Here is a 25,598-nt window from a genome sequence, read left to right as displayed (position 1 = left end):
CCAATCACCGCTCTGTTCTTGTGATATTCCTCCGGCGTTTTGGCGACTTTGCCCTGGAGGATTCCATCCAAACGCGTTGGCACTGGCTGCAGCGACCTCCTCATCTCCACCTACGAACCTTATATCTCCAACGCACTCACCACCCTAATACAGGTGAGCGCACATACATCCCTTCAGGGATTGCGATGCCTCATGCACACGAACATATGTATTTTGTGGTCTGCAAAAAATACGGATGACGTATTTTGGGGAACGGAAAAGCTGGCCTCAGAGATAGAACAGTACTATCCTTGTCTACAATGCGGACAATAATATAACATGTTCTATTTCTTTGCGAAACGGAATGCACACGGAGTAACTTCTATTTTCTTTGCGGACCCATTGAAATTAATTGTTCCACATTCGGGCCGCAAAAAAACCCCAGAACAGACATGGAAAGAAAATACGTTCATGTGCGTGAGCCCTTACCCTATGAGCGCCTTCTCTATCGCCATTATACGCTCTCGTGGGGACTGCACGAAGACAGAAATGCATGATTTATCCGCTACAGAGCTCAAAATCCCCTGCATGGAGCATGGCGTCCCTATACAGACATATGGCGGTTGACAACCTGTTTATATTTATTTTTTGCTTTTTGCAAACAGTTGCCAAAATCTAAAATAACAAAATGGCTAATACTTAACCGTTTCCCTGCTGTTCCCATGCTTATGCTTCCCTGGTCCTCCACAGGCGCGTCAGCACATGTGACCACTGAAGCCAGTCACTGGATGCAGCAGTGACCTCATTGGTGCTGACATACCACCAATACATTGCTGGGGGCAAGGTGAACGTAGACTGGCAGAGTACCAGGGAAGCCTAGGCATAGGAACAGCAGGGGATTAATGGTGTATTAATGTTCCTATATATTACTATACATATATATAAAAATGGAATGAGGCTGGACGACCCTTTGTGTTGTATAAATCTGTATTCAGTGAGCGCCTCCTGGTGGAGAGTCCTGGCAGTAAGAATGTTACCATTTAAAGGGTTGTTCTATTTGGGAAGCCTCTTCTCTAAGTCAGGACCCCCTGGTGATCAGCTGATGGACATAGTATCTGAAACATCCAACAAACGCCACTTATTAGCCTGAAGCGGCTGCAAATGGGCGGCCATTCGTTACATGCCTCTTTTTAGCATGAACACCATTGGATCGCTGATCAGATGGGGGCACATTGATCTGTGTACCGATAAGGGGTGAACAGGAGGCCAGATCTGACCATACAGCCTGTGGGGAATGAGGCGCAGGTGAAGCGTCTGCGGTGCCTCATTTCAATATTCAGTGAGCACCGCTGTAGAAATAGATGGCACCTAATTGAGATTGAATAATGTATGGCAGTTTGCTTATGACATTTAATGTGCATTTCATGTGCGCCAACAGCCTAATTACACCAGTGACATTTAATTTACATTTAGAATTTTTTTTCTCCTTCGTCCTTTTTGATTTCGGGTTTACACAAAATGAAATATTTAGAAATAGACGAAAAAGCTGAATAATCTTTGTTTAGCTTCTGGTTCTGCTGTATCGAGCGCTGGAAGAGCAAGAGTCGGGTATTGGTCGTGTTATGCTGACTTGCAGAATATTAATATGGATCTGAACGGCGTGAAGGTGTGCTGGTTCACGTAGGATGGCGAGATAATGCAGAGGGTCATAGACTGTACGTGAGTGCAAGAAATAAGGGGGGGTGCGCACCATAAAACGCAAGGAAAGCCAAAGTAATTTTGGGGTCATTTATCAAACAGGTGTAAAGTAGAACTAGATTAGTTGTCCATAGCAACCAAACATATTCCACCTTTCATTTTTGACAGCTCCTTTGGAAAATGAAAGGAGGAATCTGATTGGTTGCTATGGGCAACTAAGCCAGTTCTACTTTACACCAATTTGATGAATGACCTCTTTTGTCTTCAAAATGGGATCATGGTTTTTAATGCATAGAATTATCTTTATTCTATTTTTGGACTATTAAGAGAAAAAAGACTGGAATTTTTATAATTTATTTTACATTTTCTTTTTCTATTTTTATTATATATATATATATATATATATATATATATATATATATATATATATATATATAGAAACAATAGGTAAGTAGGATGGCGTGGCACTCTAATCCTGGTTATGTGGGTGCTGGGGTTGTGGGTTCCTAGCCATCAATAGTATCAACATAGAAACTTCAGCACTAGTGTTGGGCGAGCATGCTCGGCCGAACACCAGCTCAGCTCGAGCATCGCTATGCTCGGCCAAATAGAGTCAGTGTATTTAAATCTAATTTAGCCTCTATTTCTGGAAAGTTTCTGGCAGGATTCAAACTTGCAACCTTCTACATTACAGCCAAGCATGTTAACCACTACACTATAGAGCTGCATGGCCAGTTACAAAAATATATATATATGAGACTTCTAATGTATAGGAATACTTACTAGAAGTAAGTATTCCTATAAGGCAAAACTCTCATATTTTTTTTTTTTTTAAGTAACTGGCCATGCAGCTCTATAGTGTAGTGGTTGAGATTCTTGACTGTAATGTAGAAGGTTGTGAGTTCGAATCCTGCCAGAAACGTTAAAGAAATAGAGGCTAAATTAGATTTAAATAGACTGGGGTGTCCCCAAGCACTAACTCCATATATGGACATAGCTATATATGGAGTCAGAGCAGGGACTCCTAAGCTAAACTAGACTCCCGACACCCTCCCCTGTTCAGAGCAGGGGGTGCCTGGTTTAATGCTCTGGTTCTCCCATTGACTTCCATTGTGCTCGGGTGCTCTGTAGAGCACCCAAGCATCCTGAAGTGTTCTACTAGAGCACACGAGCACTTTGGTGCTCGACCAACACTATTCAGTACTCCAGTGAATATGGTGATATTGAGGTGTATTTTTTATTTTTCTTATGCAAGGCAACTCAAAGTGAAAGAGTGACGTTTCGGTCAATTCTGACCTTTTTCAAACACAAGTTGCCAGTAGAGGATTAGGAGAAATCATGGAAGATGTGTTGAGCTGGTAGACATGTGTATCCACAAAATTCATGGTGTGGATTTCTCCTAATCTTCTACTGGCAACTTGTGTTTGAAAAAGGTCAGAATTGACCGAAACGTCACACTTTGACTTTGAGTTGCCTTGCATAAGAAAAATAAAAAATACGCCTTGATACCACCATATTCACTGGAGTGCTGAAGTTTCTATGTTGAGAAATATGGAAACGGGCAGAAAATATTTTATTTTGATTACTAGAAAATGTTATATTTATTTTATGGTTTTTATTTTATTTATTTATTTTTTTACTTTTTGTAAATGTACCCTTCTGAATCTATTATTATTATTATTATTATTATTATTATTATTATTATTATTATTATTATTATTATTATTTTTCTTGTAAGAACTACGGAAATGGTCTAAAAATTGTTTATGTAGTCTTTTATTTTGTTTTATTTAAATTAACTCACATTTTTATATTGAATGATTTTGCTTACGTTTTTATATTATGCATTTAGCCTTCGGTTTTTCATTTTTTATGTTTTTTTTTTTTTTACACTTCGTTTTACTTTTCTTATGTCAGTTGTTAGGCTGTAAAACCAAAATTCAGGCAACAGTGTCATGGTCTCCAACATGCTTCTCCTGTGCTGGTATGTTATGGGACAGACTCTTTATCTTTAATAAGAACAACTGGGAATGTTTCAAAAGTCGCCATTGTTGCCAGATCAACAGTGTCTTATTTGGAGTTCACTTTTGAGTGACTGTTCTCCCTTGGACACCATTTCAATTTTTTTCTGTCTAAAAACTGTAGGTCCAATAAAACTGCTGATTAAATTCATTACATGTCTTCAAAGAGTTAGCACTTTGTTTTAGTGACTTGTACATGAAAATGCCATAGGTAAAGAGTGAAATAAGAAAAGTCTTGCTGCCTGTAACCACCACTAGGGGGAGCTTGCTAAATTTATATTTAATTCTCTAATAAAACTGTATGCATCAAGCGCCCCCCTAATGGTGGCAGCAGGTATCCAGAAATGCGGCTCTCCAGCTGCAGTAAAACTACAACTCCCACCATGCCCTGCTGTAGGCTAATAGCTGTAGGCAGTGTGGGCATGCTGGGAGTTGTAATTTTGCAACAGCTGGAGACCCTCAGGTTGGCCATCCCTGCTCTATAGCAAGAAAACGGTACTGTGACCAGCTATAAAGTCATCTTAAGAGATGAATTGGCACAAAATGTTGAAGCTAAAACACTGAGTTAAACAGGCCCAACACACCATTTGTAGGTACCATACCATTAGTTCCTACACCTGTTCTACAACCCTTGAATCACTGTAGTTGGTCCAGTCTCAGCTTGGCTCAGTCTCCATCACCTATGGGTACCAAGAACCTCTTCCACCCTCCACAAGTGTTATAGTTTTGCCAACAAACAGAGCAATGCCAGCCTGGAGACCAAGTTCATACCCTAGTGAAAGGCTATAGACACTGATAGTTTTTAAATTTTATTATTTTTATTATTCATTTGATTGTGAAATAAAGCAAGGTCCTAAATGGTCTTTATTAGTGTCCTACTGTTTTGTTTCTGCAGAGTGTGTAAGTCCTTCCTTTAACTGCTGGTGTTGCTGATACAAGTCTTCCAGGCCAGTGCCCCTGTTTCTTACAGCTCTTTCTGCTCTCCACCTGCCTTCTCTCTGTATTAGAAATAGGGAGTTGGAGGAGGTTGTAAATGGCAGATCAGAGAGTGGAGAGGGGGAACCATCCAATGAGAGCTGATCACACAGACTGTGTAGATGGGGAGGAAAACCCACACAGTGCCAGAGGAAGACAGAAGCATCCTGGACACACAGATCCAGTATATGTAACTGGGAGGGACAGGTTCACATGAAAAGTCTAAAACTAGGAGCAGGCTAAAGCTGAATATCAGGGATCTGATAATGAATGAAGGTAACTACTATCATGTTAAATCATTTTAAGGTGTCCACAGCCTTTAAGAACAAGCTCTGGGTCAGGTTGAGAGATCTAGAACAAGGTTGAGTGAAAGTCGATGACATGAAACTTTAGTACAAAGGAAGTTGATCAAATCTCAACTTTTCCGACAAGCGTTTGATTCTCAGTAAATTGTGCCTGCCTAAAACATTTTGAAAGGTTTTTGTGATCATCACCATGAGAGACTGCATGAATAAACTCATTCTGAAAGCTGAATACTGGAAGAATATTCTCTCCTTGCAGTAATAGATATGCTGAATCTGAGTATTGCTCCAGCGCTTCAAGGCTGAATATTAGCCGTCCTGGACTATGTAATTTAAGATTGCAGAAAGAAAAGATGCTTGAGACATTCAGAGCGACTGATAGACTCTGGTAGACGCTTCTTTTCTGGCTCTTCTGTTTTGCGGCTGTGTCTGTGAATATCTCTGGGTTTCCTCCAATGGATGAGGGAAGTGGATTTGGACCGCTTGTGGTCATCTCTCAGACTCTAAAGCAGCTCCACCAATGTAAGAATGTGTCATCTTTCAAATCTCGGATCTTGACTTATGTCTTATACACATTTATACTTCAGTCTCCTCCAGAGCTGCATGCAGGGCAAAATTATGCCACATGTTCTTTGGAGCTTTGGCTTATCCATTCATGACTTTACTGGCAAAAATGGGGTTAACTATCAATGTGCACAATTCTGGCATCAGGTCCTTGGTTCTCCAATAGTCCTGGTTGATACTACTGCAGCATTTCATCCTTACATAAGACTGCTGCCTTAATTTTTGGCTCCGTTGCTTATCAGACACTTGATAAATTGAGTAAAGTGAACATCTGAAATTATTTGTGATTCCAACAATGGAGGAAGAGGTTGCAGGAGGATTATGAAGTGGATTTTAATTGTTTAATTGCTGATTGATGAGCGGAGGGGGCTGCCATTTACCTGTTGGTATATGGATAGAGCTGCTGGTTGGCAGGATGGAGTGGGCACACTTAGTGATGAGCGGCAGTAGTCATATTCGAATTCGCAATATTTCGTTATATTCTACGATTTTTTTACTCGAAAGATCAACAAGGTAATGATCGCGTAATATGCAAATTTTCGTAATGCGAATTTTTATCGCAAATTTTTAAATTGCCAAGCAAAAACATGATTCCTTCTTGCTTGTGGTCATAGCACTATATCGAATATATTCGTTTTTTCGAATATTCGTAATATTCTAAAACAAGAATATATAGCAATACAGCCAATATTAGAAAAAAACAAATGTAGAGCAATTTAGCTAATATAGTGCTATAATCATTTTTTTTATAGTTGTCATTTTTTTCCAATCTGAACTTCATATGAGAAAAAAATTACAACTATTAGACAAAGAAGATTATAGCACTAAATTAGCTAAATTGCTCTATATTCGTTTTTTTTTTTAATATTCGCTATATTGCTATATATTCTCGTTTTAGTATATTACGAATATTCGAAAAAACGAATATATTCCATAGAGTGCTATATATTAGTTTTTTAGAATATTCATTATTTTTCCCATTTAAAGTCCTGATTCCTCCCATGAGTCATTGGCCCACAAGCAAGAAGCAGGGAGGAATCATGTTTTTACTTGGCCATTAAAAAATTTGCGATAAAAATTCGCATTACGGAAGAAAAAATCTTGAATTTTCGAAATTACGAATATATATCACTATATTCTAAATATTTGCGATAAAAATTTGAAATTTGAATATTCGTGATCAACACTAGGCACATTATGCACAGAATTGATCTTGTTTTTCTATTTTTTTATTTAATTTTTTTCAATTTGCAAGGCTTGAACAGGATATTAGAAATTTTTGGAAGACCGATACATATCCAACTACAGATAAAAATGGGCTTATGAACCTACATGCCCAATGCATGTATGTAATTTTCTCCTTTGTGCCCATCACAATACTTTTTGGCCACAGTGCCCCTTAGTTAAAAGGAACTTTCTTTTCTGATTTGCTTTTGCAGATGTTGGTGTAGACAACACGCTGGAAGATTGCACTTTGTGCAGGACATTGATACGACATAAGACGCCTCCAGTCTTACAGCAATTTTGAGCTTGCACTCTGTCAGTTCTTTATGGGATTATGCAGAATTTCACATATCGAATGCTACCGTCAGATAGAGGATTAACCCTTGCTGGACTGGAGTAAAAAAATAAATAATGCAATCCAGCTGACACGACATGGTGTAGCTTGTGCCAGTAATGACTTTACATATTTTAGAAGAAGGACAATAAGATTGCAAATCCAATGAATATCCCGCCCTATACCTCACATGGAACCCGAGTTCTCCCCATTCATTGTTCCACTAGATTAATTTCAGGTTAGTAGCTCCGGGGGTGGGCGCTGAGGTCCTTTCCCGGGGGGTCCTTTCTGCGGTAGCTCGTTTCCTGTGACGCCTTCTAACAGTAGATATGGTTGGTGACATTTGAAAATTGAAACTGAGCGTGTGTGACCACCCCAGAGAGGGGTACAAGAAATAAAGAAAACAACTAACAGCAGGTGGTGCTATATAAATACGTTAAATTGAATAACTCAGTGGCTATACTAAATGTTTAATTACATGCAATTACAAAAGTAATCACATCCATTTTTTTTTTTTGTGGTACAGCCACTTTAATCTTTATTTTGTCTCTTGTTTCCAGATGTGGAGCGGGAGATCCACGCGGCGGCGCACACCGGAGAAAAGGTGATTCAGCTCTTCAGGAATAAGAGCGAGTTTACTTTCCTGGCCTCCATACAGCAGAGGTCGTCGTCGTCTGGGGTCATCCTCTCCATACGAGAAATGGAGCACAGGTAACCAGCAGAACAAACTTATTTTTTCCTTTACAAAGGTACCGTGTTCTTATACCTGATTGTGGCCCCTCAACCTCTGAGGCCGAAAGCAGCTGCAGTGGCTAAGCTCAATACAATGTATTGCTGAGAAGGTCAGGGGGTCACCACTACTCTAACTCTTTGAGCACCTTCTATTAAAGACCTTTGATATAAAGAATTGTTGTGGTCGTATAGATCCAGCCATTAGGACTTTGGAGTCGGACCCCTGGAAGAAATATGGCCAAAAATGTATAGAATTAAACCTACAGAAGTAGCCTTTGTCACCTCCTAGGGCTCCCCCCCACCCACTTGTTATTGATGACCCAACTCTAAACCAACTTTATTAATGCCTATGTCTTCTGGTGAATTGATTTCCTTGAACTCTTCTGAATTGTAGCTCATTCCACAGTTATTGGTGATGTAGCAGAGCTGAGCTGGCTTCTTTGCTCTTTGAGGCAGCATTAAAGCTCTCAGAACTAAGACCTACAATTGTTAGCTGCTGAAAAGGGCAGAAGATGTTTTGGTGAAGGCACTGGAGCGCTAAAGGGAGATTCTCATGTCTAGATTGGTAACTGGTTTATATTAATAGACTCCGCTGCGTCTTTATGGGGGAGGGGAGAGGGAGACAGGACAATATGTATTCAGCTTTACTTTCACTCAAGATTTTACAGAGCAGGCATCCTCAAACTGCGGCCCTCCAGCTGTTGTAAAACTACAACTCCCACAATTCCCTGCTGTAGGCTGATACCCGTAGGCTGTTCGGGCATGCTGAGAGTTGTAGTTTTGCAACAGCTGGAGGGCCGCAGTTAGAGGATGCCTGTTACAGAGCCTTGATTTAAAGGAGAAGTCACTTTGTCGGATGCCAGTTAGGTTAGATGTTGGCTCTGGACTGTCAGCCTAGCTCCCTGTGTACAATATCTCCAAGGCTGGCCATAGTCTGTAGACGGGGACAACCGATGGCTGTATCAATCCCAGCAGCACCGTTTATGCATGCCCGTGTAAATGCTGGATGGGGAAGGAATCATAGAATCAGACCTGCACAATGCTTAAAGGGGTTGTCCGAGTTATCAAAAAAAATAATATAGCACTGAAAATCTGATGGGCAGCAATATATAACTAAGCTAAGCAAGTTTTAGGCAAAAAAAAATATATATATATTTCCTCATTTTGCTGGTTCTTTTCTGGCCCTTTGTTTACATGCAATAAAAACACTCTCTGCCCCTCCCCCTGCACTGCTAAGGGAGTGAATACAAGGCTGCCCTGAGTGACATCTCTGCCTGCTGGGAGAATCAGCAGCATGTTGTATGTGTAGGACTACAAGTCCCAGCTGTATAATGACACTGCTAAGGGAGTGAATACAAGGCTGCCCTGAGTGACATCTCTGCCTGCTGGGAGAATCAGCAGCATGTTGTATGTGTAGGACTACAAGTCCCAGCTGTATAATGACACTGCTAAGGTAGTGGATACAAGAGCTGCCCTGAGTGCTGAGAGAATCAACAGCAACTTGTAAGTGTAGAACTACAAGTCCCACTTGTATAATGACACTGCTAATACACACAGGATCTTCCTCCTACCATCTTGTGCAATGCTCTCTCTAGTCTGTCAGATCCTGTGCCCAGAATTGTCACTGCTGCAGCTAGCCAGTCTGTGCAGCTGAAGGGGTTAAGAATCCTAGCAGAGAGAGCAGAAGACAGTGAAGGGGGGCGTGGCCAGCACAGTGACTTCTCGTTTACAGGCTTTATCAGTGCAGGGAGAGAAGCTGACATCACAGGTCATGTGACCCTCAGTGAAATCTGAGAAACCTGCCACTGGAGCTAAAGGGAGTTAATTGGAAAACTGTTACATTTGCTTAGTTAGGAACATAGAACAAAAAAATAACTCGGACAACCCCTTTAATGGTTGCCTACAGTTCTTGTAAGGAGAGGAATGGAGATAAATGGGGGGTCACAGATGAGTTACATAGTGGAGCTCTAAGGTCCCCCAGCTGAGTTTTTCAGGAGACCAGTACGCATTGACCTGTTCACTTATGTAACTCTGTCAGTGAGAACACAGCTGCATGTGAGTATTTAATTGTATTTCAATGTGTTCAAACATTGTATCAAAGTGTTATATTTGATTATTATATCCACCCTGCAACATTGTATGAAAGTACTAAATGTTTTCCTGTAACACTGTATCAAAGTATTACATCCACCCTGCAACTTTGTATCAAAGCATTGCATCTATCCTGCAAAATTACTATTAAATTATTATATCTAGCCTGCAGCATTGTACAGATCCAGCACCAAAATCATGTCATAGCGCGCCATCCCAGCAGTGTAACTCAGCAGCACCTTTAAGGCTGCTTTCACACTCGCGTTTTGTGCGGATTCGTCTTGGATCTGCAAAAACTGATCCGTTACAACAATACAACCACATGCATCTATTATGAACTGATCGCTTTGTATTATCTGTAACATTGCCAAGACGGATCCGTCATGAACTCCATTGAAAGTCAATGGGAGACTGATCCGTTTTTCTATTGTGCCAGAGAAAACAGATCCGTCCCCGTTGACTTACATTGTGGGTCATGATGGATCCATTTGGCCCAGTTTTGTCAAGCGGACAGCAAAACGGAATGGAGACGGAACGGAGCCAAACTGATGCATTCTGAGCGGATCCTTTTCCATTCAGAATGCATTAAGGGCAAAACTGATCAGTTTTGGACCGCTGAGCCCTGAACGGATCTCAGAAACGGAAAGCCAAAACGCCAATGTGAAAGTAGCCTAATGCAGTGTGGACCATTCATAGTGAATGGGGCCGGAGAGGACTTCCGCCAGCATGGTGGACTTGCTGTAGCATGGATCCGGCAGGGTGTTCTGGCGGTTGAAAAGGCTACCACAAGTGTGAAAGTCGCCTACGTTTTAGAAGCTTAGCACATAATTAAACTTGGTGAGATAAGCTAGTGGGATAACGCATCAGGTTTGACTTTAATGCTGGCTACATCTGTTTCTGGTCAGGAGGTTACATTTACATGAGTGCACAGTGACGACATGGCTGAATGTGACAGGGTGGTCTCATGATGTGAAGAGGGGAACGGAGACAAGAGCGAGTTCACAGATTTAGCATTAGCAGGCAACCAGCAATACAGAGTATTTCAGGAAATGAGGGCATTGATCTTGTGAGTGGTCACACAGTGGACGTTTCCAAAGCAGCACAGATTATTTCAGGAGAGGAGTGCACAGATCCTTGTGGTGGGCAGTAACCTGTCCACTCCTGTGTCTAGTTTAGTGAGTGCGTGGACTGGTGGGATTCCACTTCAAGATGACAGCTCGCTGGTAAAAATGGATGACCTGAAGGATGTGGATCAAAATATTTTTATTGGCAATATTCACAATGGCGACGTGTTTCGGGGTACATGGGACCCCTTTATCAAGTCTGCTGTGCAAGATGCTCCAGATGAGAGGAACGCCGCTTGGTGCTGGTGCAGAGCGGGCATGAGCCACGTGTAGTGTCTGGCATCGGCTGACAACTCTCCTCAATCACTTATTGGAGTTGAGGTGGGCACGACTAACCTACCCCCCAGAGGGATACATCTCAAATGATTCACCCTATGAGTGCCATGTGTCTTGAGTTTAGAGAGGACAGGGGCAGAGTCCTGATGGTAGGAGGGGAATGAGGACTGGAAGTTGCCTATCATGATAATCCTGCCATCTGTATGCAGAATAATTGATAACCGGGCCCTAAGGTTCAGGTCAGATCCATTCCTCCATTTCAGTCTATTGTATCACAATACATTGATCCAGAGGAAGGTTCTCTGATGCCTGTCACCTACTCCCCATCTTTCTGGGGTAAAAGGCAATATAAAATCTTGTATGTTTCCTGATATTTGCTTATAATGCCCATTTTTGTTTCATCGATGCTCTGGTTTTGGCTGGTGACTCCTATTATATGTTAAATGAAGGGGATTACAGATTTGTTCTTTTCCAAAGCATTTTTTTTAGGTTCTGAATCAGGTGTATTGAGATTAAATAAAGCGGATAAGTCTGTGTAATACTGCGCTCATCATCCTACGACCGCGATGTTCCTATAATCGACTCCAGTAGTAAATGCAAGTCCATAATAATGGCAGGCAGCAACATTGGAAGGAAAGGGTTTACATAACGAAGTGGACTTGGCATTCAGGGGCCTGGGAAAGCTAGGATAAACCCCTGTCAGAATTAATTAAAGCGTGTATTGTTTTTTTTTTAACTTTGAGCATTTATAGCATATCTACTATATATGCCATCAACAACTGCTAGGTGGCTGGTTGGGGTTTGCGACATCCTATGCAAACCTCTAGAGGCCTAAATTCCCATCACAATAAACAGAGAGGTGGCTATGCTTCCCTCTGGCCTGCTCCTTTGAAGTCTAGGGGAGATATCGGGCATTGATTTGCATATTCTTTGGATATTCCATACATTCTCAAGATGGGCAGTATCCCTTTAAGTTGTTTGATTTGTTTTGGGGGTAGGCTGGTTGACAACCCAATATGGCTTCCAATGCGAATTCCTCAATGGTGCCAAAGGTATTTCCGTCACCATTTTCTAAGATGGCAACTCCCATTTGACCGTAAAGTCCGCTTCTGTACTTTTCTAATTTTATCTAATTTTATCTGAAGAATTCCTTCAAGTACCCGTAGGTGACGCAGACCTGTCGGGGGTCGCTGACTGTGGTCACTGTATGTTATTCTCAGAAATGCTGGTGAAATTCTTTTTGCAAATTAAAATTAAAAAGAGCAGATGGAATTGTAATTGGAAATGGATTTCTGCTTTATTTCAGTGATTGTGAACTATTGGCGCTTTTATGAGGAAAATCAGAAAACTGGTGCTGATTTCATGCAGAGCGGCCCGGAGGCTCATTAGCATCGCTGCTCTTCTGTTGTGACTGGGTTCGCTTGTCGCACAGGGATTTGTTCTGCTGTGATGGTCACCTGTGCAGGCCTGTCCATATGGCTTCTCATGAGACAGAATGGCTGCAACAAGCCGCAATGAATGGGTTTCCACTCAAGTGAACTCGAAAGGGATGCGCGGTTTTTATTGTGCATTCTCTCTCCCACAACATTGCATCAGCCCTGCAACGTCATATCTAAGCGTTTGGGCAGATTTTCTAAATCTATAGGTGTTGTTGTGAATTTACTAGATCTGCGCCACATTTCTCACCGAGGTTCAAGCTCCACCTCTTTCTGCTAAGATCCGCATCCTTTTGGATAAAGTTGTAGTCATCCTAATTGTGCCAATTTGCGCCCCCTGGGCAGATTCTAGGTGCAGACACATTAGTAATCGCATCTATTTTGTAACATGGTAGCATTACATCAGTGCCACGTCATTGTATCCGAACGCTGCACCACTGGTACATCGCTGTATCAAAGCGTCCCATCTGTGCTGCAACATTGTATCAAATCATCACTGAGAGCCTGGAAACATGAGCAGAGGTCAAGGATTTGCCAGATTCAACCGCATCGGCAGCTAGGTGAAGACCTAACACACACTCTGCAGAAGCAAAATAATTGGAATTTTTTATTGTAGACTATCTAAAAAGTTGCTTAATTTTGCATTTAGGAAGCAAAAGAAAGGGTGTGTGAAGATGCCATTAGTGTGGACCATAATCACTTGATAAACTGTAAGAGGTTAAATGGCTGTAAAGAGCAGGGGTGTAGCTGTAAGGGGCACAGAGGCAGCAGTTGCACTTGAGCCCTTTACCACAGGCTCCTCTACCACATATACACTGCTCAAAAAAATAAAGGGAACACTTAAACAACACAATGTAACTCCAAGTCAATCACACTTCTGTGAAATCAAACTGTCCACTTAGGAAGCAACACTGAGTGACAATCAATTTCACCTGCTGTTGTGCAAATGGGATAGACAACAGGTGGAAATTATAGGCAATTAGCAAGACACCCCCAATAAAGGAGTGGTTCTGCAGGTGGTGACCACAGACCACTTCTCAGTTCCTATGCTTCCTGGCTGATGTTTTGGTCACTTTTGAATGCTGGCGGTGCTTTCACTCTAGTGGTAGCATGAGATGGAGTCTACAACCCACACAAGTGGCTCAGGTAGTGCAGCTTATCCAGGATGGCACATCAATGCGAGCTGTGGCAAGAAGGTTTGCTGTGTCTGTCAGCGTAGTGTCCAGAGCACGGAGGCGCTACCAGGAGACAGGCCAGTACATCAGGATACGTGGAGGAGGCCGTAGGAGGGCAACAGCCCAGCAGCAGGACCGCTACCTCCGCCTTTGTGCAAGGAGGAACAGGAGGAGCACTGCCAGAGCCATTTTTTTGAGCAGTGTATTATGAGCGGCACATGGTACTGTAGGTGTGGGTCCTGTTCCAGATTGTGCATTAGGCCCCATGTGAGCTTCCAGTCCCAGCTGTTATACAGCGCACCCTGCCCCCTTTATTTTGGAGTCTGTAACCCAAGTGCCCTTATATCCTAACTATGGCCATTTTGAAATATCCTAGATGTTACGTTTTGCAGAGATCTTTCCTTGTGTCTCCATCCTAGTCCTGCTTTGTGATCCTAGTCCTATTTATGGGTCATGTGACCATCTCCGTCTGTCGCCCGTTGCCCATCACTGTAATGCAGAACAGCAGATTTATGGCTATTTTCAGATGCAGCATAATTAGTGCCCGACAAGTATGTTTATGTATTGTTGGTCGCTGCCCCCCACTGGGTTGTTTGTGCAGCCAGTGAATGGTCGACACTTATCACGCAGCTTCCTGGTTTGATCTTGGGGCGATAATGCGGCTGAATCTTTGTAATGTTCCAGTGGTTTCATCTCTTTCAAATAAAGTGTCTGGATAGTGCCCAGCATTGGAGCGTTGCTTTCTTCTTGCTAGTTATAATTTGTGCTTTATTTAAATCCTGGGTTGTTTCAAATCAAAATAAAACTTTTTTTGGTGGAAGATAAAAACCTCCCATTTGACCACAGTCTGTAGATAATCCTACGCAGTGCAGCCGTCGGAAAACACATCAGTCCTGCAGTCTGCAGCCTCAACCCTCCGTCACGCACCAAAGTCCCAATTGTAAAACTCCTTAAAGGGGTTATCTGATATCTAAAATATCCCCCAATGCCCGGGCCCCTTGTATGGATTATGCTTACCTGCTGCCTGGCAACAGCGTCGCTCCGGATCGCTGCACAGCGCCGCTGCTGCATCTTCCCGTCGCTTGGATCAAAACATGTAGGGAGGAGCCAATAGCAGGCCGCGACGGTGACGAGCCCCCTTGTGGATGGATTCAAACACTAAGGCAAGGGCTACATGGCAACATTTGTCATAATGATAGTCGATGGTGTCACTCTGCGACATGACAGTTGCAAACAATCCATCGAAGTTGGACTTTTGAGCGACTGTCTACATAGTAGCGACATGGTCCGGGTGGCAATACTTGATAGTGCCTAATAAACACCACCATTCAGTGCAAAACAGCAACACCATATCTGTGCCATACAGAGCTCTAAACACCATCATAGCAGTGACGCATTATAATGCTTTGTAGTGTGATACAGCATCTAATACCCAGGGGTGCACCTAGCCTTTCTGTCTTGTCGCCTTTGTAGTCTTGTCGCCATTTGCGCCTAGACCCTCCACTGCTCTGCCTCTCACAGACGAGGTACTGACATGGGACGCGCTGCTGTCAGCGCCGCCATGTTCTTCTCAACAGCACAGAGGAGAAGGAGGCAGTCCCTCCCCCCTGTGCCGCTGCCACCAATGGGCTGATAGCAGGGAGGAGGAGGGGAGGGGCTGTGGTCACTGCACCACCAATGAATATAGTTTAGGGTTAATACAAACGCAGGCTGCGCTGCAGGTGCTGGTGTTCTGATTCCTGTGCAGCCGCGTCACTTCCGGAATAGCGTTCTGGCAAGGTATAGAAATCTGACAGAACATCGGCCATATCCCATACCCGGCACATGGCCGGTGTTCTGCCAGATTTCTATACCTTGCCAGAACGCTGAGGGGTAAATAGCGACGGATCGCAGCGCGCAGTCATAGAGGCTGGGTGTCGGGTATGGGATATGGCCGGCACCCGCAGCGCAGCCTGCGTTTGTATTAAGCATAAACTATATTCATTGGTGGCACAGTGCACCGAAACCCCCCCAACCCCAGTATTAAAAAGTAGAATCATTGGTGGCGCAGTGCGCCCCCACTCCCCCCCCCCCCCCCCCTCCCAAAGTATTATAATCATTGGTGGCAGTGGCAGCTTCTGATTGGAGCCCCAGCTGTGTAATCCTGGGGCTCCGATCGGTTACCATGGCAGCCAGGACGCTACTGAAGCCCTGGCTGCCATAGTCGGCTCCCGGCTGCTGTGTGTACTATGCACAGGGCAGCAGGGACAGTGTGAGGTCCTATTCACCCTAATAGAGCTCTATTAGGGTGAATAGGACAAGGGATGAAAAAAAATCCCAGGTTCTAGCCCCAAAGGGCGGAAATAGTTATTAAATAAAAAGTAAAAAAAACAAAAGCTAAAATATTAAGTTTAAATCACCCCCTTGCCAAATTTTCCATATAAAATATATAAACAATAAAAAAATCACATATCACCACGCCCGAAAAACGATTAAAATATTAAAAAATATCTCCTATGCGGTAAACGCCGTAACAAAAAAAAATAAAAAAAAAGCAATTTGCCATTTTTTTTGTCACCTTGTCCCGACAAAAATTAGGTTAGGACTGTTCTATCATGGTCCAGACGTTCCATAAAATCTGCAATGCACGCGGCTTTATTTTTTATTTTTTTCATGTGGTATCGAGTATCGTAATACTTTTTTATGGTTTCGAAATAGAGTCAAAATTTTGGTATCGTGACAACCCTAAGTAAGACATGTTGTGTTTTTTTTTTATATATTTTTTTATTTTATTTTTTATTATACCGTAATTATATGTATTTAAAATTTGGCGACTAAAAATTTAAATTTGGCTCCTAAATTTTTCAGGTTAGGAGCCAATGGAGCCCTGAAAGTAATAAAAGGCAAAATATGCATACTGTATATTACCTGAATTGTTCCACAGCCTAGTAAGACAGCGGCTGACAAGGTGTAAGTGCATGTGGATGTGTTCACTGCGTAGACACTTGCAGTGTGTTTTCTGGGATTCTTATTACCATTTCATACAATTTATAGATGTGTCCCCTCATCCGGTGAACGGCGGGATATTGTCAGCCTGTGTTCTAGCTGCCGTCAGATGGAGAAATCTATAGGTGGAAATGTGGACAAAGAACTGAACTATGAGGGATCACCGAGCATTGGGGTGAGGAAGAGTTTACAAGGATGCACTATAGGAGCGGAGAAAGGGGCACCTGCCGCCTGGGGCCTCCGCTATCTTTCCTAAAACGCACTATTAACCATATTAAGCCTACAACCCTTCAGCTCTGTTCATCCTTAGGTTACTTTCACATCTGCATTGTGCTGTCTGGTTTTAAGATCTGGCGCAGGCTCTCAAAACCACAGCTCAATGCTTCAGTTTTGTCCCCATTCATTGTCAGTGGGGACAAAACTGAACAAACCGGAGTGGAGTGCACCAGAATGCATTCTGTTCCAGTTTGTTGCGTTCCCATACTGTCACGGTGGGGAGTGGGGGGGGGGAACTCCACACCGTACAATGTAGGTTGGCGGGATATGCCACTAGGTCTAGAAACAGGAATAAAGGGAGCAGGTCACCTTCTAACACATCTCTAAATCCTAGCCCTGACCTCCTAACTGTATGAGCAAACCCTAATGGTGGGAGGGCTCATACCAGGAACCTCGGGCCCTAATAATCCTAGAGATCCCTGGTAATATTGCCAGGGCTAGGAGATGACCCGTTCATCCACGATGAACCAGTGTCTCTAGCAGGCCTAGCAACAAGAAAGGAGCAAACACACACTGGAACAACAGCACTTACCTGCCACAACTACTGGATGAAACTGCTACTGACTAGTGGTTCCCCCTCCAGGAAACCTTGGATCCCACTTCCGCAGGCAGGTGGTCAATGCAGTTCCCCCTCCGAGGAACCCAGGAGCCCCCTCACTGGAGGCACAACACACAGGGAAACGCCTTGCATACATGCTGGACGAACAACACCAAAAAACCAGACATGAAACTACAAGACGTACACAACACCCTGAACATAAACCCACCCCAAACATCAACACAGTTAGGCCTATTGCACACGACCGTATGGCTTTTTCAGTGTTTTGCGATCCGTTTTTCACGGATCCGTTGTTCCGTTTTTTGTTTCCGTTGTGTTTCCGTTTCTGTTCCGTTTTTCCGTTCCGTTTTTCCGTATGGCATATAGAGTATACAGTAATTACATAGATAAAATTGGGCTGGGCATAACATTTTCAATAGATGGTTCAGCAAAAAACGGAACGGAAACGGAAGACATACGGATGCATTTCCATATGTGTTCCGGTTTTTTGCGGACCCATTGACTTGAATGGAGCCACGGACTGTGATTTGCGGGCAATAATAGGACATGTTCTATGTTAAAACGGAACGGAAAAACGGAAATACGGAAACTGAATGCATACGGAGTACATTCCGTTTTTTTTGCGGACCCATTGAAATGAATGGTTCCGTATACGGAACGCAAAAAACGTCCAGTAAACGGGAAAAAAACCCGTCCGTGTGCAATAGGCCTTAAGGTAGGGAACATGGAGGATACATAAAGCATGACGATCTATGTCCAACAAGGTGTCCCTCAAACTGGACAGATGGTAAGGTCCATGATGGCAGCATAACTCCAGCTCCACAAGAAGCTGAAGTCCCACTAACCTCATACCCCAAGCCCAAGTACTATAAGAGCCCACACCCAGCTCCACCTTGAATGGGAAGGGACAACAACTTTAAAGGGGAAGTGTGAAAACATGCTAAAAACTACACGTCGCCACCGGCAACAAGCATGCATGGCTAAAGTGTTACGGTCCACTACCACCAGACCATGACACAGCCGTGACACATGCTGGACAGAAAATTGCTGCAAGCAGCATTTTTGTGTGCAGCATCGGAAACTGAAGAAGCTGTATCCGGAACCAAAAACCATGTAAGTCAATGGTGCCGAATCCAGTTCTTTCGGACATGAAAATAACTATGGTTACAATAGTTTTCGTGCCGGATCCGGTTTCTTAATTTTTTTTATTTAATACAACCGAATCTGTTCTGAACGGTTGCAGCCAGTTGTATTAATATAACTGATCCATGCCGGTCAGCAAAAATGCAAAAGTGGCCTTAGCTAGAATTGCAGTAAAGACTGACACAATATAGACACAGTGTAGGCATAATTGGAGGGGGGGGGGGGGGGGGGTTGGTCTAGTTATACACTACAGCTATCTATACACCTTTCAGGATATGTAGAAAGCAGGATGATGTAGGTCGCTGCTCTCTTCCATGTTTCATTAGCTATGTCTAGTATTTCAACTCTGCTCCATGGAATAAAGACGGATGATCTGCAATACCAAACGCAACCTGTGGACCAAAGTGGCGCTGTTTCTAGATGGAAGCTGCCATATTTCCTAATTAGCATTAGGGTAAATTCACACGTCCGCAAAATGGGTCCGCGTCCGTTCCGCAATTTTGCGGAACGGGTGCAGACACATTCATTTTCAATGGGGCCGGAATGTGAAGTCCGCATCTGCATTTGCGGATCCGCACTTCCGCATCCGTGCTTCCGTTTCCGCAAAAAAGTAGAACATGTCCTATTCCTGTCCGCAATTGCGAACAAGATAAGGCATTTTCTATTATAGTGCCAGCGATGTGCGGTCCACAAATTGCGGAATGCACATTGCCGGTGTCCATATTTTGCGGATCCGCAAAACACTTACGGACGTGTGAATGGACCCTAAAAGGGGTTTTCCAGGAGTGCAGTATTGATGACCAACCCTCAGGGTAGGTCATCAATATCAGATTGGTGAGGGTCTCAATCCTGGCACCCCCGCTGATCAGCTGTTTGAAGAGCACCATGGCCTCTTCCCAGGCAGAGAGGTCCCCTTCATTAGTCACATGACCTTTTGTACAGCTCAGTCCCATTCAAGTGAATGGGCCTGAGCTGTAATACCGAGCACTGCCACTATCCAAGGGACAGTGCTGTGCTTGGCAAGTTGCAAGGAGGCTGCGGCGCTCTTGTAGAGCAGCCTTTTCAAACAGCATATCTGGGGGCGGGGGGGGGGGGGGGGATTCGGGGAGAGTTGTCAGGTGTGGGACCCCCACCAATCAGGCATTGATGATCTATCCTGTGTTATTGTGCAATTGCAAAATATCTTGAAGGTCTGTACACAAAAAAAAAAAAAAAAAAATCTGAAATCCTGATAATACAGATATTATGGACCGATAATTTGATTCCTTTTTTGGTGTGTGGAGTTGCTGTTGGGATACCCATCCCCTAGTGGTCAAGTGTAGTACTGCAGAAATTGGATTACAGCTCATTTGGGGTGTTTGTAACTGAGCCGCGCGACTCTACATTTTACCTGCTGATAGTCAGAGCCACAACTTCAACCTGCAAAGCGAGAAAGGGTCTGAGGTGCAGCGCCTGGCCGGTCTAGGTGGGCAGGGAGCAATTATTGGATTGGCTTCTAATCGACTGTATGCTTCTCAGATGATCTATCGGAGGCTGTCAAGAGCTGAGTGACAGATGGCACACCGCAGGGAGCGCTCATAACCTCCCAAGTCACAGTGCAGATCGCGCCATGCGCCTGTTGCACACAGCGAGGCCTGTGACAGATGTAGTGATTACAGTTATATTGCATGTGGCAGATTTGTATTCAAGCTTTATGGAAACATAATAATTATTATAATAAATATCCAAAAACCAGGTATGTGCAGGAGAGAACGAAAACTCCTCCCTTCAGTCCATGTGCAGCGGCCTCATCATGTACGAACAGCTGAATGTGTGCAGTCAGAACAAGCAGAGCTGCAGTGTAAAGTATGGGGGTGGTAAAGAGAATGGGGTTGATATCCGACTACCTCAGAATCCATTAGACAATGTAGGTGATCACAGCTTTATTTCCGGAAATGGCTAAAAATGTGTGGGCTTTTTTTTTTGTTTTTTTTGTTGTTTTTTTTTAACGATTACATTGATCAGCAGAATAGTGACTACAGCTCTGAGGTATAATACAGAATGTAACTCAGGATCAGTACAGGATAAGTAATGTATGTATACAGTGACTGCACCAGCAGAATAGTGAGTGCAGCTCTGGAGTATAATACAGGATTTAACTCAGGATCAGTACAGGATAAGTAATGTATGTACACAGTGACTGCACCAGCAGAATAGTGAATACAGCTCTGGGGTATAATACAGGATGTAACTCGGGGTCAGTACAGAATAAGTAATGTATGTATACAGTGACTGCACCAGCAGAATAGTGAGTGCAGCTCTGAGGTATAATACAGAATGTAACTCAGGATCAGTACAGGATAAGTAATGTATGTATACAGTGACTGCACCAGCAGAATAGTGAGTGCAGCTCTGGAGTATAATACAGGATTTAACTCAGGATCAGTACAGGATAAGTAATGTATGTACACAGTGACTGCACCAGCAGAATAGTGAATACAGCTCTGGGGTATAATACAGGATGTAACTCAGGATCAGTACAGGATAAGTAATGTATGTACACAGTGACTGCACCAGCAGAATAGTGAGTGCAGCTCTGGAGTATAATACAGGATGTAACTCTGGATCAGTACAGGATAAGTAATGTATGTACACAGTGACTACACCAGCAGAATAGTGAGTGCAGCTCTGGAGTATAATACAGGATGTAACTCAGGATCAGTACAGGATAATTAATGTATGTACACAGTGACTGCACCAGCAGAATAGTGAGTACAGCTCTGGAGTATAATACAGGATGTAACTCAGGATCAGTACAGGATAAGTAATGTATGTACACAGTGACTGCACCAGCAGAATAGTGAGTGCAGCTCTGGAGTATAATACAGGATGTAACTCAGGATCAGTACAGGATAAGTAATGTATGTACACAGTGACTCCACCAGCAGAATAGTGAGTGCAGCTCTGGAGTATAATACAGGATGCAACTCAGGATCAGTACAGGATGAGTAATGTATGTACACAGTGACTCCACCAGCAGAATAGTGAGTGCAGCTCTGGAGTATAATACAGGATGCAACTCAGGATCAGTACAGGATAAGTAAAGCTTTCTAAATATATTCTTATATTTTATATAAATTCAGATTTAAGGGTAAAACATTGAGAATCACAATATTCCTAGATGTAAAGTTACATTTGCACGATATTCCTGTGGTGAAAGAAAAATCACATTGGTTATGGAAAAGTCCAACAATTTTTCAGATGCAGGAAATCACACATTCACATCTGATTCCAGGTAACTCCAGGGGGATGCATTAGGCACAATATTGCATTAATGTAATAATCGATCACATCTATTCACCATGGAGCTCTGGCCACAGAAAGACGCCGTCCGTTCAGACCCCAAATCCCTCATTTGCATTTATCACCCCTTGCACGCCATGGGCGAGGCCATCCAGCCATCAGTATGGCTGCCATCTACAGGACAGGACTCTTGTATTCCTTCCTTCATACTAGCAGATTGAGGGATACGTGTGCAGAATGGCAGCCTCTTCCCTGGGGCGGCTCTGCACCTTGCTCTCCTCTCCGCATGCTGAAAACCACTTTACAACATCTAATTGCTACTTGGATAATTTACTGTGTGTCTGATGAGCTTTGATGGGGATTTTGGAACAAAACCCTTCTACATGCCTGTATTAACATTTGCTAACGCCTTGCAAATTACCCGTACATATGTTCTGTTTTATATTCACGCCTTGTAAATGACTCCTATTTCACAGCGGAGAGGAACTTCCCTGCAAAAAAGTCTCAATTTGGTGAAAGGAAAGTAAGAAAAAGAAAAACATGTAAGCGGGGGATGGGGGCAAATGTCTGGTATTGGCAAATGAAGATCAATGCGCGTCTTAATGGTTACAATAGAGAAATGGGTCCCATTCATCAAGGTGAGAAAGTCTTGTAAGGTGCATCTGGAGTCCAGCGCCGGGTCTTGGTTGGACATTCATCACCCTGTTTATTAAATGATTGCAGCCAGCTGCTGCCATATTAACACCGGCCTAATGATTTAACTCCTGGTTTGCTGCACAATAGCTGGAGATATTGAACATCTTTGCAGACTGCCTCTAAAGCAACTTTCTATATGTAGGTGCAGAGAGGTTGAGTTTGTCATTGTATTGCTTTAACTTGGCCCTGCTACATCTCTATTCAACCATCCAGTGTGTTACCTGAAAGATCTAGAATGTACTGCAGAATTGCATGCTGGGAGAGCCCACAGCCACCATTCTGCTCACTGGGGAGGGATGAAGGATCACCAAATCTTGCACAGGCTGTTTGGATTTAAAAGGGTTGTCCAAGATTAGAAAATTGTGTCTATTTTTCCCTCTCTAGTACATGAGCTGTGTTAATAGTATCAATTATATCAGTGGGTCCGAGTTGCAGTACCAGACATAGCGCATGGACAGGAGTGGCACTGTTTCCAGAAAAGAAAAGCCCTTTTTCACCTAATTTTGAACAACTCTTTTTTTGGGGGATTTTAGTTAATAAATGGGGACACCTTCCTATATGCAGATGCACATCATCATCTAGTACAATGACCTCACTTCTTCCCTGACACAGGCGATGGCGTCCATCACCCCCCCCCTCCCCTTTCACCGGCACAGGCAATGAGGTCCCCCCTGGCACAGGCGACTGTGTCCCTTTTCCCCGCCAGCCCAGGCGACGGCGTCCCTTGTCCCCGCCAGCCCAGGCGACGGCGTCCCTTGTCCCCGCCAGCCCAGGCGACGGCGTCCCTTGTCCCCGCCAGCCCAGGCGACGGCGTCCCTTGTCCCCGCCAGCCCAGGCGATGGCGTCCCTTGTCCCCGCCAGCCCAGGCGATGGCGTCCCTTGTCCCCGCCAGCCCAGGCGATGGCGTCCCTTGTCCCCGCCAGCCCAGGCGATGGCGTCCCTTGTCCCCGCCAGCCCAGGCGATGGCGTCCCTTGTCCCCGCCAGCCCAGGCGATGGCGTCCCTTGTCCCCGCCAGCCCAGGCGATGGCGTCCCTTGTCCCCGCCAGCCCAGGCGATGGCGTCCCTTGTCCCCGCCAGCCCAGGCGATGGCGTCCCTTGTCCCCGCCAGCCCAGGCGATGGCGTCCCTTGTCCCCGCCAGCCCAGGCGATGGCGTCCCTTGTCCCCGCCAGCCCAGGCGATGGCGTCCCTTGTCCCCGCCAGCCCAGGCGATGGCGTCCCTTGTCCCCGCCAGCCCAGGCGATGGCGTCCCTTGTCCCCGCCAGCCCAGGCGATGGCGTCCCTTGTCCCCGCCAGCCCAGGCGATGGCGTCCCTTGTCCCCGCCAGCCCAGGCGATGGCGTCCCTTGTCCCCGCCAGCCCAGGCGATGGCGTCCCTTGTCCCCGCCAGCCCAGGCGATGGCGTCCCTTATGACTTCAGAATTAACTTTCTATATTGATGTGCAGCCTTTCCCTCCGTCACTGGGTGGAGAGAAAGGGTTTGTTATGCGTCCTTTACGTTACCAGAGAACATTCTGGTGCAGGCCGGCTCTGAATTCTTCTGAGCTTATTGCATCGAGCTGACTGTAATATTTAACTTTAATGTGCCAGGAGACAAGTTGTAATAACAAGGGAGCAGCTGTTTGCTGCGGGAGCGGCAGACGTGCCTCCGATCAGTTGCGCAGTTCCACAAAGCGAGGCTGACATGTTCACACCTGTGTGTTTTATAAATGGGCACAACCTGGCTGCGCGATTTACATAAAGAAGTGCGATGCGTATGAACAACCCTGTTACATATAAATCATACAGGAACAAGCCATCATTTATCTCTGGGTATAATAACAGTAATAACGTAGACGCGTTCACCTCTCTATATACTGTATATACTTCTCTCATACAGTATCTGTCATCTCCCTCCCATTCTCTTTCCATATCTCTGTGTATCGGGGTGTGTGTGTATGTATATATGTATGTATGTGTGTATGTGTGTATATATATATATATATATATATATATATATATATATATATATATATATATATACATATATATATATATATACACAGATTTATCTGAGTAAATGATTATTTTATATCTTTATCTGACTAATGGCACACATGGCGCTTGGCATTGTCTGTACCGTGTAGCTTCAATGTGTGATAACCTATCACACTCAATGCCAGGCTGCTGCACTAAAAGTCAGCATGATATTGGGGAGATTTTTAAAGTCCATTTTGCCAGTGTGTGTGTCACCATAATGTGCATTAAATTTATCAGATGTTTCATACATTTAGTCCATCTTTAATGACCTGTTCATACCTCGCGCACATGTGCTGTCCATGTTTTCCACAGACTGTACACGGATCCATTGTCTTTGTGTCTATTCACACATCAGTGGTTTTCCACCGGCCGTGGGTCAGTGGAAAAACAATGGAGACATGCACCACTTTGGTCTATGGTGCAGACCAAACATGGCCATTGAAGTCTATGGGAGAACATGGAAGGCATCTGTGTTTTGTCAGTGTTTTTTTTTATTTTTTTTTATCCCATTGACCATTGGTACGAGATGCTCTTGAACTCCCCGGTCAGCCGGGACTTGCAGGCAAACTACGCCCACTGTCTCATCCACTTTTTGAAATTGTCCTGAGTGGCATTAAAATGCTAAATATTTACACAACTAAGTACAAAAAGCAGGGTGGATTTGATTTAAATCATAGTTTTCTACATAAAGACTAATTCTTGCTGGTAT

General features: G+C 43.9%; 1 protein-coding gene across 2 annotated transcripts in view; it reads left to right on the top strand.

Moving 5' to 3' along the window:
• The window catches only part of NELL1 (neural EGFL like 1), a 596,336-nt gene that overhangs the window by 111,833 nt on the left and 458,905 nt on the right, over window positions 1-25,598 (top strand). For both annotated transcript variants that reach the window (XM_040409754.1, XM_040409753.1), the window contains exon 3: window positions 7,658-7,808. In XM_040409754.1, the coding sequence (XP_040265688.1) occupies window positions 7,658-7,808 (151 nt within the window). The remainder of the gene's footprint in view (window positions 1-7,657; window positions 7,809-25,598) is intronic.

This window comes from Bufo bufo, chromosome 10 (genome assembly GCF_905171765.1).
Source record: "Bufo bufo chromosome 10, aBufBuf1.1, whole genome shotgun sequence".
Lineage (NCBI taxonomy): Eukaryota > Metazoa > Chordata > Amphibia > Anura > Bufonidae > Bufo > Bufo bufo.
The sequence above is the reverse complement of the archived record's forward strand: the minus strand, read 5'-3'. Positions and strand labels throughout refer to the sequence as shown.